Below are 13,945 nucleotides of genomic sequence, written 5' to 3'. Positions count from 1 at the left end.
TCTGAGTAGAACTTATCATCAGACTCTTTGTCAAGTCCTATGAGTTCCTTAAAGGGATTGTAGATCATGACACTAATACTGAAGCAGTTGGTGCATAAGTGTCCAGAGCCTCCTTGGCTAAATTTTGAATTTTTGAAGCATAATTTGTGTAATATTTTGGGACAATTTTGACATTCCAAGTATCCTTGACCAATAAGGACGTTTTTGTTGCAGCAGTCGCATATTTCTCGTTTGATTGATGGAGTCATTTATCTATACAGGGTTTGGTGGGCCACCTCTGAGTGCGTTAGAATATAACCTACTGTTTGATAATTTAGTTTTACTAGATTTAAATTGAAAGATGCAGCGTTTTAATAGGACAACAAGGATGCTGGTGCCTTTTCTATTGAGATGGAGTTCATCTCCAACATCAGTCTTTGCAAGATCATAATCTAAAAGATTTGTTCGCTTGTCTAGGAACTTGATAAAACCTTCAACTAGGATAACTTTAAGGTCACACTGGCATAAATCTTCAGCAATAAATCTATTAAACATACAAATTCTACGGTTCTTGTCGTGTGATTTTGTGGGAAGTACTGGACATATGAATATTTTACATTTAGGGTTGTACTTCCTTATCAGACTAAGTTTTGTTTTATATTGCTTATAAAGTTCTTTGACCTTTTGGTCGGTAATTTTGTTCTTAAGGTCATTAGTGCCCACCATTAGCACAACATTACGGTATGATGTGCATGATAGTGGGTCTATTGAGTCTATTGTAGGAGCCCAAGATCTGAGGCCAGGGGTCGATTCACCAAGTTTACCTTTGCCGCTTCCGAATGTTATCGGCCCAAAGTTAGAATCTCCTATGAGAATAGTTGAGTTGAAGTTTGACCAATGGATGGCCCTGAATGTTAGACTGAAGCGAATGCCGTCAGGGACAGAATCATCATCTTCTTTTTTGATGGTGTGTTTGAAGAAGTCTTGACTATGCCTAGTCATCTGGTACATGCTTCTGCTATTACATTTGACAGTCATTGTTTCGTCAGACTGCAAGTTCCTAAACTGAAGGTGACGTGGGATCCCTAGAGATATGGTGAAGATAGATGACTTTGGGTCAATATCCCCCTCATTGTCTGCGTGTTCTGGGAGAGTAGACTCCTTATCATCATACATGTTCACTAGGCAAGAGTTTAGTTTGTAGTGGTGCCTTTCCTCTTGGTGTGAAGACCCATACTCATTGTTGAGACGCTCCATCAGTTTCTTGATGGGTTCAGGCATCACCAAAGGGTTTGACTTAGAACCCATGTACTTGTAGTGCTCTCCATATTGAAGTACATTTCTTTGCCCCTCTAATGAGAATTCTGCGAGTTGAGTCTGTAGCATGTTCATAAGGTCGCTCTCTTCTTTCTCTGTGATGTAGTCTTCTAGATGGTTTTTTACGTGCTTTATATCAGGAACCAGGTTGATTGAAATACCACTTTCTACTTGAATTACTCAGTTAACCACATAGAATCACGTCTTAAGAAAAAACAACACGTACTTGGAATATTTATTGATCTTAGCAAAGCTTTTGATACAATCTCACATGAAAAGTTACTGCATGAGTTAGAAAATTATGGGATCCGTGGAAATGCAAATAACCTTATAGCAAGTTACCTGTCGAATAGATACCAGTATGTCTCAGTATTAGGTGAAGACTCTGAGAAACTGCCCGTTGTCTACGGAGTGCCCCAAGGGTCCTGTTTAGGTCCCTTGCTGTTTATCATCTATATAAATGACATCCGAAACTCATCAATTATAGGAACGTTTATACTATTTGCCGATGACACTAACATATTTATTGAAGAAACTTGTGTCAGAAGACTGTACGAAAAGGGAAATGAAGTTTTAGCATCTGTTTATAAGTATATGAAACTAAACTTATTACAAATTAACATTAAGAAATGTTGTTTTATCCACTTCAGACCGTCACGTGCCAAAGAGGAAGTAGAAAATGACGAGAACATATTAACTTTGAACAATGTTGTCATTAAAAAAGTCCAAGATGCTAAATTTCTAGGTGTCATTATCGATGATCAACTTAATTGGAAAACTCACACACGGTCACTTAACTCAAAACTTAAATGTGAAGTAGGTAAGTTATGCAGAATACGACACATTGTCCCTAAACAGTATTATAAGGATTTATATCATACTTTATTCGAATCACATTTGGGATTTGGAATATCTGTATGGGGTGGTATTAGCAACAACCGACTCGAACCTCTCTTTAAAACACAGAAAAAGTGTATAAGAATTCCATTTGGGGATAAAGAAGCTTACTTACTTTTTCTTTGTGATTGTGACTGTATTGAGATTAAAGAGATCATAAACGAACTAAAAAACGGGAAATCTAGTGACATACCTATTCATGTGATCAAGAAGTCGTGTCAAATTACTGCACCGTACTTAGCTAGATACTTTAATAAATGCATGCAAGAAGGCCACTTTCCCGATGAATTAAAAACTGGGAGAATCAGCCCCATTTACAAAAAAGAAGATGAACAGCTTTTAGAAAACTATAGACCAGTATCAACTCTACCTGTATTCGGGAAAATTCTAGAAAAGTTAATATATAAGCGGCTCTATAGTTTCCTTACTTCCAAGGGTATAATACATGAAAACCAGTTCGGCTTTAGAAAAGGACACTCCACCAGCCATGCACTGAACTACTCTGTAGAACATATAGAATCGTTAATTAGTAAAAAGCAACATGTCCTAGGGATCTTTATCGATCTCCCAAAAGCCTTTGACACTCTAGACCACTGTAAACTAACTACAAAATTAAATAACTACGGCATAAGAGGAAATGCTCTGAATCTTATCTCTAGTTATTTGTCTAATAGGAAACAATTTGTAAACGTTTTGGATACCAAATCTGATGAATTACCGGTCGAATTCGGGGTCCCTCAGGGTAGTGTATTAGGACCTCTACTTTTCCTACTGTACATCAATGACATATGCAATATAACTAAAAAGGGTAAATTTGTCTTATTTGCAGACGATACTAATATATTTGTCGCTGCCGATTCGAGAAATAAAGCATATGAATTAGCTAATGAAGTACTACAGGCCGTAAACAAGTATATGGGAGTTAACCTACTGCACATTAATGTAAAGAAGTGTTGTTACATGTATTTTTCTCCCTCTAAACGTAATAATAACGAATTAGATGCCGATATACATAGCCAAAACTTGTCGAGTTGAGACACAGTTAATAAACTGCGGAGTGACTAAAATGCTATACAGCAAAAAACAGAACGCTCCAACCAAACACTCCACCTACTGAACCTAACCACCCTAACAACTCTCTAGCTCTCTCTCTTCAACCCTCATTCCCTCACTCCTCTTGGTGCACAAAAACCATTCTAACCTATGTATGTCCCCCCTACGGGTTCCACAAGCCCAACGGTACATAGTTAGACGAAAAACAGAGAAGCCTTGATTGCCAGATCAAGGACTGCATCAGTAGCAGCGAAATACGGATATACCTTCTCCCTTACAGTCAGCGAGCTAACAACTATCTGACTGTGTCTTTTAGGCCTTGCCACACCACCTTCGCTATTGCATCCGCTCGCCCGTATTCACTGACACATGCCACACCTGGGTTTAGTATGAAGATGTACGCATATTCACCCAAGATGCGGAGATGCCTCAGTTTAGCGAGTTGAGATACAACAGCAAACTCACAGGAGCATGGATCAGAATCATCAGTTACCAACCTGACACAGTTTCGGGGCTTTAATCGCAATACGGTTTCCTGTCAGGCGCCCCAGCAGTCCACCCTTGAACCACCATCTGATCCGAGAGTCACTTAAGGAGACCCGTTAGAGCTCGCAATTGGCGACGAGATAACGTTTATGGTACCTCTAGATGTTATAGTGAACTCTCAAGCTCCAACCTTCCTGAACTCCCACTCCCTCTTTCTCGATAACAAGTAAATCCATCTGGAACAGTGGGCTGCCTCTTTCCCGCTGTCCCGTACCAGCTTCTTCAGCTCTCTTCCCCTAAAACCAATCCTCCTCGCAGCTCTCTCCAAACTCTGTGCAACAACTCCCCTAGCTCCAACTTCGACTGCGGCATTATAACAGCACCAACCTTTCGCCTGAATCTCAGCCTGCAGACCGCTGTATCGGTCGAGCTTGTACTCGTGCGATTCAGCGATCCGCTCTTCAGATGGTACTGTTAGCTCCCACCAAATAACTGTCTTTGCCGATCTTGAGAATATCACAAGGTCCGGCCTCAGCCGTGTTTCCACAATCTCACTGGGAAACTTAAGCTGCCCCTCAAGGTCTGACAGCACTATCCAATCCCGATACCCACTCAGGATCCCAAAACCACGACTCTCCTTCCGGTCGTCTGTACCTGCTTTTCTTTTCCCAGCAGGAACAAAATCAATGAACTGCCTTCCATCGCCGGCCTTGTTCTTATAAGTGTTCACTCGGCGATCACAATGGAAGACAACCTGTTCAGAGATCTGCTTCAGAACCTTGTCGTGCCGCCATCTATACCTTCCTTGACTAAGGGCCACCTTACACCCAGCCAAAATGTGCTGAATGGTGCCCATCCTCTCCTCACATAACTTGCACTTCCCATCCTCATCTTCACTCCACTTGGAAACCATGGAGGGAGTTAAGAGGGTGCCATACACAGCACTTAGCATGAACCCAATAAGTGAGTCACCATACTTAAAAAGTGTATGCCAGCTCAAATCCGTCTTCATTACGAGCTCTCTCCACTCACCCCACCTGCTCTGCATCTCCAGAGAACCTACTTGCACCTCCCTCTCTCTTTCAATGTTCTCCTTCACTCTCAGCATAACCTCCCTCTCTCTTTCCCGCTCATCCATCCTCTCCCAAGGTTTTTTCCAGTCACCAAAACCGATGCCAACTCTTTTTTGAGGTTGCACCATCCCTCGCACCGATTCACAGACCAAATTTCTTCTGGCCTCTTCCAGTTCTGTCTCAGGCATCCAAACTCTACCAGAACGAACTTGGGGCTGGACTGCTTTAATCAGGTCATCCTTAGATGTCTGATAGGATTGCAACAGTCGACACTTCTCTATCTTCCATGTATCCGTCAAACTGCTCACCGGTAAGGCCACACTGGATGATTGACTGAACAGACAAAGACCACTCAGAGTGTGCCCCACCCCTAACCACTTCCTGAGAAAACTATTGGTATTCTGTTCCCATCTGGTAACTGTTGTGATCGGAATATCATAGATAGCAAGAGGCCACTTCAGTTTTGGAAGGACCATGTACTGATATCCCCAGCACTTCTGTAGTCCAGTAAGGGAACTTTCATCGAGTCTCCGAAGAAAAGTGTTAAGGTCGACCTTGGTTGAGTCGATGACTGATTTGTCATTTCCTTCCACTCTTATCCATCTCCCAAGGAATTTTATCGGCTTCTCTGACACATTCGGAATCACCTCACCACCCAACTGCAAACACAACTCTTCTCTCTCCACCTCCTCCTCTCCTACCACTACCTCCTCAACCCACCTCACAGCCACTCCCTTCTTCAACACCAGTGCTCTGGACTTGGAGGATTTTAACTTAAATCTGGACCAGTCCACGTACTTCTGAAACACATTGAGTAACGTTTGCATATCCTCTGCACGTGCGGTCGTCAGACAGCTATCGTCCATAAACAGCTTCAGAGTTGGTATCGGTGTGTCATCCTTGATGTACTCAATGCTTCTCGGAACCTTAGACTTTAGGTGTTCATGCCCAAGGTTCATGCACAAGACAAACAAGATGACTGATATCACACACCCCATGAAGATTCCTATCTCAAACTGCTGCCAGTCTGATGTCACCGTTCTTGAGGAGAACCTTCCGAATACCCCGGAGAAGTAATAATAACAAAATAATTAAACGTGTAAGTCAGACAAAATTTCTTGGAGTAATCATGGATGATAAATTGAGCTGGAAACCACATATATCATCCCTCAACAAGAAACTAAGAAGTGCTTGTGGACGTATCTACCGTATTAAGAAATGCTTACCAGAATCACTATATAAGCAAATATATCATTCCCTCTTTGAATCACACCTAGGTTATGCTATTTCTGTCTGGGGAGGTATTCCCAATAATCAGTTAAAACCGCTATTTATTACTCAAAAGAAGTGTATCAGGATTCTATTTGGAGACTATGAAGCTTATGTAGACAAGTTCAAGACATGTGCTAGAGCAAGACCAATTAATTCTCAACGTCTAGGATCTGAATTCTATGTTAAAGAGTCCACTAAGCCTCTATTCACAAAACATGAATTACTTGTTACAGAGAACCTGTACAGATACCGTTGTTTAATGGAACTTTTTAAGATCATTAAGTCAAGAGTACCAATTTCGTTATACTACTTATTCAACATATCAAATAGGAAAGATAATCTGTTCATTACGCCCTCTCCAACTAATCAATTTGTTTATAAATCTGCATGGCTGTGGAATGAATTCCGTAAAGTTGGCCCGTTAAATTTCACCTCCACATGCAGATCTATCAAGAATTTACTTAAACAGTCACTTCTAAGAGCTCAAAACCGGTATGGAACTGAGTGGTGTGACAAAAATTTCACTGAATTCTGATTAAGAAGTGATATTTATTTGCCTGTTATTCCCACTAAAGCACTTACTGACTGACAAGCTTATCTATGATTGCCATGCTTGAATTTAGGTAAACAACATACAACTCATTTCCAAGTTACGCTGAGCGCAACCGCCGAATGACTCAGCAATATGGAAACGCGCGCGCATAGCATTGCGCGCCGATGCTGTGCGCGCGCGTTGTCGGCCGAAACTTGGGAAGTTCCCGCTCTAATATTCAGACGACAGTGATGACTCATTAAGAGCACTAATTTCGACCCCTTTCCCGGTCGAACCATACCAAATCAAACTAATTGACCCACGTGTATAGCCAATGTCCTGGCGGTGCTGAGCCGATGTAAAACTCTTCTGTAAACTCTTTTGTCTCTTGTAACTTGTTTATATTTTATATTTTAGTTATACTGTGTACTGTGTACAATAGTTATAGCGTATAGTGTGTAGTGTGTAGTGGTTATTTTGTTGTAACGTGTCACTTTATTATTTGCTACCAACGTCAGCCTTGACTTACCATTTATTGTAATTGGTACATCATATATCAAAATTAAAACACTGTTTTCGATCTGACGGGTGATGGGCTCTCTCTGATGGGACATATAGTTCTAGGGGGTACCCGGGGTACGAGTTAACGAATAGTGTTCGTGTCCTTCCACAATCCCCTCTCATTGTGTTTTTGACGGAGGAGGAGCCTAGTTCATCCGTCTGCATCGCTTAATCGAGTTAAAAATTTAGCCAATAACAAACTAAATTACATGTTATACTGATATCAGATGTAGAGTTTATAACATACAAATTCTAAATTTTTGACGGCTGACGATGGTAAGTCGCTACGTTTAACTCGGGACTTTTATAGTCTTAAGTCTTGGAGCTCAAAATGTCTCGTGCTGTGGGCCGTATAAACGGCGCATACCACCGCCCCGCCTTACTGCTTACATTACTTCATGGTTGCAGGGCGGAGCCGGTGCCGTTTGTCTCGGCCTCGAGTGGCGAGTGCTTGCCCATCGAATACACGATTGAAACACTAATTATTTACTGGCATTCTACAGTTTCCAAAACGAAGTACGAAGGTATATTAACTTTGAGCTTTGTTTTGGCGACTGCTTCATCGATGGGCGAGTAGGTATTTGTTGTTTAGCAGTGTTGAATATTGGAGCAATTATATAATGTATATCTCCATCATAATATAGGCTAGTGTAAACATATATAATCAATAATACAAACAAATAGTATTATATTATTGGTAACTCGCTAGATTATAAATGTTATTTAAACACATATGTTTACGTCAATTATTACTAAAATTAATATTCTTTTTGCTTTAATATAATTACATGTCACATAATTGATTAGTTGAATGAAACGTGTGCTACAAATGTCTACGCCTCACGCAGAACTGCGTACCGCTTAGTACTTCATGCTTGAGCGGTACTGCTGTTCACAGAGGCGCAAATATAATAGCACTCAATTTAATCACAAATAAAGAGCGCGCGGTTTTTGGAATTTCTCCATCAATATTTTTCGATCTATTAATTAGATCGCAGTGCTCACAACCTGTACTGCGGGAACGACAGAAATATGTTTTAAATTATTTTGCTTCTGAAATTTTGGCTCTAGTAATTAAGAAATGCGACATGTAATTGTAAGATAACAATTAAATAGATCCTGCGCGCGGCGCCTACAGCTGACCTACGAATTTCTGAACAATTGAAAATTGTGGCTGTGTGCGCGGCGTACTGTATATGTGTTTGAAATTGAAATTTGAATTTATTTATGAATATAACATTATGTATTGATTGTTTTGTGGTAAATAAAAAATTTTTCTTTCCTAAAAAATAAAAAAATTTTTCTTTCCTTAGAAAAATTTAGAACTTGTGCCCGGACACGACCATTTGGTGAGCAAAGACTAGGTGTGGACTTCTACAAAAAAGAACACTCTAAGCCCTTGTTTAAGAATCAGAAATTGTTTTAATACTTTCAACACTACTATATAACAAATAATTTAGGCATGGCTACCGATGAGTAAATCGCTGGAGTAAAGTCTGCCGGTGTCCTGGGTGTGATGGATCTGAGTTAGATGACAGGTTGTTGAGGTGGTAATCGTTTCTTCCTAATGCCCTGGTAGTCTTGTACTACCAGGGCTCCTGCAGTCTGGTACGAGATCCAGATCGCTATGGTTTATAACGGTGCCACTGAAACATCCTGATGTTGATCTCTTATCCGGATCACCCAGTCTCCTCCCGATCCTCCCACACTTCACAACAAGATGCCAACACTGCCCGCCAACTTTCTCACCTTACTGCAAAACTTATCTATTGAAGTAAAGCAACACATGCATACCCTCCTTACTCAGAGTATCCTGGACAGTCTGAAAGAGGAGAAGCTTGCTTCTAAAATAGAACGTATAGATGAAAAGAAGAAGGAAAAGAAAAACAAGAAGGAAACTACTGTTCAAAATTTCGTGCAAAGCCCACATCCGCTCGTAGAGCATGTTCCGGTCCTCCCTGGAATGGACGAAAGTCTATTCCAGGCAATCACAGAAGAATTAGATTCAATGAATCTTGAAGGCAAACCTAAAAAAGTCCACACCCTATGGCTAAGCCCTTCGACAGAAAACTACTGTTTTGGAAACATAGTTAACAAGCCACATCCCATCAACAACTTCCCTAGCATCTTTAAGTTGATGGGACTTATTAATGACCTCCCCTCCACCTCCAACAACATGGATGCTTGCCTTGTTACTAGGTACGACACTCAGCAAGCTAAGTTAAGCCTCCATAAAGATGATGAAGACCTAATAATATCACAGTCCAGCTCCATTTGCACTTACTCAATAGGGGCTCCACGGTCGCTTGAGTTTGTGCTTGATACAACCCAAGTAGAACAACGCACAACTAGGGCCTCTAGGTCAAGGCCAGCCCGAGAGGTGATTAACGCAGACTTCACCCTCCCTGCCACCAATGGCACACTGAACATCATGAAGCCTGGTGCACAGCAAGTCATGAGGCACAGGATTGCACCAGGAGATGTACCTTCTGACAATGAAATTTGTTGGAGGTATAGTCTCTCCTTCAGAAAGTTAGCCACACCCCCCTCTTCCCCTTCATTTCCTATTCTTCCTTCTCCTACATCCGACAGTCCTAATAAAGTATCTCCAAAAGCTCCCATCACAGACTCCCACAAACACCAGAAGTCTATCATCCTCATTGCTGGTGACTCCTTTGCTGCCCGATTGGACGCTGATCGCCTAAGTAGAGGTAAAGAAACTGTCACCAACATAGCTAAGGGTGGGCTTAAGATCTCCGCTATACAGAACTCTATTGAGGCCTTTCATACAAAGAACCCTCTAGTGCAGGTAAAGAAACTGTTCTTAAGCTTCGGTGCCAACGACATCCGGTACTGTACCCAGGGTGTCAATCATCTCAAGACCCCTGTGAGTGACCTTATGAAGACAGCAAAGAAACTTTATCCGAATGCACGTGTTTTTGTACAAGCAATTCCACCAGTCCACCCCAACGGACAAGAGAAAATCCCTGGTAATGTTTGTGCTATGAATAATTTGATCTTTGATCGCTGCTCTAGGCATAAACTGTTTTACCTTGATGTTTTTTGGGCTTTCTTAGACCGCTTTGGAAACAGAAACGAGAGATTATTTCCTAAGTGTGACAATAGGGGCTTTTATGATATTCATCCCAGCCCCAAGGCTGGGATGCCAGTGTTGGCAAAGTTCTATCTCAGAATTATACACTCAAAGTGGTTTAATCCATTGGGATACTGATGTGGTAATTCAATTCAATTTTTCATTGTCTGCATCAGTATCCTATTGGATCTGATCATTTGGATGTTATTTATATGTACTCAAACGAAGTGATAGCATAATGTATGTTACTTCATATTATAGCACAATACCTAACAAAACACAACGGCGAGACACAATTCTGTTAATAATATACTTATAAGTTTTATGGGAATATCAGCTCAACAACACCGTGTTGCAACTGGTATGTTTTCTAGGTATGTTATCATCAGTAAAAGTAATAGAGGTAACGGGGAAAATTTGTTGTCCTGTCTTCTGTCTCGTCATATGTTATGTGCTCTATTGGGTCTATTTTATTTTTATGTTATTTTGTATATATTTTCTTTGACTATCGATGCTAATATACTCCCTAGTGCTCCCCTCCGACCTAAAATACACTCTGTACCATGTTTGAGGTCATCCATAAATCTTTACTTTATGGTAATATTTTGTACCATTTTTCTCAGACACTTTAAACTTGTGTATAGGGGGGAGAGGGGCATTGGGACAGCCTTAGCTGCAATTTCTGTAAAATTGCTATCTACCACAACAACCGAACTGTCACCTACCATGTCACCGAAACAGACTGTTAAGTTACTTTTCGGTATTACCAGCAGCTGGCTTGGGGTCATGTCTAGGTGTGTCTGGTTTTTCTATCTCTCCTTAATATTTCCCTGATAGTAATTTGTAATTGTTCCTTACTGAACCCTGGACCAAATTTATCCGTTGTTTACAATAATGTCCATGGTTTCCTAAATACCCGTGATCTAGCATCAGGAACACCACCACTAAATATGACCAAGATACATGAATTCCATGGTTATATCTACAAACATAAGCCTCACATCATTATTCTAAACGAGACATGGCTGAAAAATTCTATTCTCAGTAATGAAGTGCTCCCTGACAAATACAAAGTATTTAGGCTTGATCGATCCTTAAGATCGCATCCAGTGGATGCAACCCAGCCCAAGAAATTCAGAAAAAACGGTGGTGGTGTTCTGATTGCCCATAGAACAGACATTGATATCTCGAGTCTAAAGTTCTCAAAGGTTAGTGTTCAAGCTGAATTATTATCCGTCATAATTAAGACTCAGTGTGGAAGAAACTTTTGCATATCTACATTCTATAGAGTAGGAACGCTTGGCTTAGATAATTTTGAATCTTTCAAAAAACATTTTGTTACTTTAGCATCTGCCAGAAAGTTGCAAAGACACATTCTGGTAGGGGACTTTAATTTAGCTTCGATTTCCTGGCCAGATGGTCAGTCATCTTGCCAGCTACATTCTAGCTTTGTAAATTTTCTCACTGATGACCTCGGACATACACAACTTATCAGCTCCCCTACTCACAAGTCAGGCAACACCTTAGATCTTGTGTTCACTAACATTCAGAACCTTATTAAGAATGTTAAAGTTTTAGATCAAAACGAAATGTGTATGTCCGACCACTTTTGTATAACATTTGACATTGATGTTAAGACCAAGTATATTAAGCAGCCTAAAAGAAAGATCTTTAATTATAGTAAAGGTAATTTTAGGGGCCTGAATTCTGAGTTATTTAGCATCGATTGGGATAGTATATTTGAGTGTAATGATCCTTATCTTGCCTGGAGTCGATTCAGAGGAGTTCTTGATGCAGCCTGTGACCGATGGATCCCTAAAAAGACCATTAAGTCTCAGTTCCAGCCTCCATGGTATGACTCCGAATGTGATCGTCTCCTACGAAATAAGGAGAAATGGAGAATAAGGCATAAGGGGAGCAACTCTGAGTCTCATAAACAAAAGTTTCGTGCATTTCGAACAAAATTTAAAAATATGATGGACGAAAAAATGAGACTCAGTGTTGAGGATGACTCCGATGATGCTCTTATCTCCAAAAAATTCTGGACCTACGTTAAGTCTAAATCAAAGTCAACCAGGATCCCTGAAACTGTTAAATATCATAATCGCTTTCGAAACAATCCATCTGATCAAGCTGCCCTTTTTAACGAATATTTTTATGAGCAGTTTTCTCAAGAGAGCGATTATGGCATTGACATAGATTTTCGTGATGATTGTTTTTCCAGTCTTGTGTTTAATAGAGAAGATGTTCTGTTGATTCTTAAAAAGTTAAATCCTAACAAGGCCCCTGGCCCTGATGGGATTCATGGGAAAGTCCTCAAAAACTGTGCCCAAAGCCTTGCATACCCACTTAGTGTTATATTTAACCTGTCTTTCTCAAGCGGATGCATACCCCCTGATTGGAAGCTGGCACTTGTAGTACCAGTGCACAAAAAGGGTGATAAGTCTTCGGTTGAGAACTACAGGCCTATCTCGTTAACATCTCTTGTAATGAAAGTCTTTGAAAGGTGCATAAAGACTGCATTATACGCTGCATGTTCTGATCTGTTGGATGACCGACAACACGGTTTTGTTAATGAACGTTCATGCACAACCCAAATGATACCTTTCACGGACAATCTTGCACTTGCACTGAACAACAGGTCCAGGACTGATATAATATATTTTGATTTTGCGAAAGCTTTTGATAGCGTTTCGCATGACCTCATTTTAAGTAAATTAAAGAATATTTTTAAAGTCGATGGACTAATGCTTAAATTTATCAAGTCCTATCTTGAGGGGCGACAACAACAAGTAGTGATAGGAGGCCAAACGTCTTCCTCTCTACCAGTTCGGTCTGGTGTCCCTCAAGGTTCTATACTTGGCCCTCTATTGTTTGTAATATTTATAAATGACATGTTCTCCTGTGTCTCTGAAGGCACCAATATCGCCCTGTATGCAGATGACACTAAAATTTGGAGGGAGATTCTTGGTTACCCTGACCATCACATAATCCAAAATGACATCAATAGATTGTATGATTGGTCAGTGAGAAATCGAATGAAGTTCCATCCACAAAAGTGCAAAGCCCTCTCTGTGTCCCTGCAAAGAAACGTGCTGGATAACTTGCCATTCAATACCTTCTTCTATAAACTTTCTGGAAGTGATATTGACTTTGTGCCCTCTCAGTCAGATTTAGGAGTCGCAATAAACTCCAGGTTTAATTGGGGTGCACAATGTAAAGCGCTTGTTTCCAAAGCTAACTCCAGACTTGGACTACTTAAGAGAACATGTCATTTCACTACTGATAAAAGGCAGAAAAGATCGTTCTATTTGGCGTTAATTAGGTCTATATTTGAACATTGTTCTGTCATATGGTCCCCCTCAATCTGCAACTCATCTTCAACAGTTTGTTGCTATCCAAAAGAGGGCTATTAAATGGATCAATGGTGAACCCTACTCGAGTTATAATGACGATAAACTTGCTACAGAGCAAAAGAAGCTAAATATTCTCCCTGTCATGCAGAAGTTTATTTATAACGATCTTATGACCTTCTATAAAATAGTGAATAGCATAATCCCAGTTTCGCTTCCTACCTATATAGTCCTATGCCGTCCAGAGGGCACCCGATACACTAGGCACAATGCTCAAATAATTGATAGGTCGGATACTTCAACTTACATGAGTACCACTGTGCCCTGC

General features: G+C 40.5%; 2 protein-coding genes across 2 annotated transcripts in view; one reads left to right on the top strand and one right to left on the bottom strand.

Annotated features, from left to right (window-relative positions):
* Positions 1-13,945, top strand: part of LOC134812098 (inner centromere protein A-like) — a 115,488-nt gene that overhangs the window by 42,584 nt on the left and 58,959 nt on the right. The gene's annotated exons all lie outside the window — the stretch shown is intronic.
* Positions 3,911-5,764, bottom strand: LOC134813194 (uncharacterized). Its single transcript, XM_063820881.1, has one exon. The coding sequence runs from the start codon at positions 5,762-5,764 to the stop codon at positions 3,911-3,913; it is 1,854 nt and encodes a 617-aa protein (XP_063676951.1).

The sequence above is a fragment of the Bolinopsis microptera genome, chromosome 3, assembly GCF_026151205.1.
Source record: "Bolinopsis microptera isolate Bmic1 chromosome 3, MBARI_Bmic_1.0, whole genome shotgun sequence".
Lineage (NCBI taxonomy): Eukaryota > Metazoa > Ctenophora > Tentaculata > Lobata > Bolinopsidae > Bolinopsis > Bolinopsis microptera.
The sequence above is the reverse complement of the archived record's forward strand: the minus strand, read 5'-3'. Positions and strand labels throughout refer to the sequence as shown.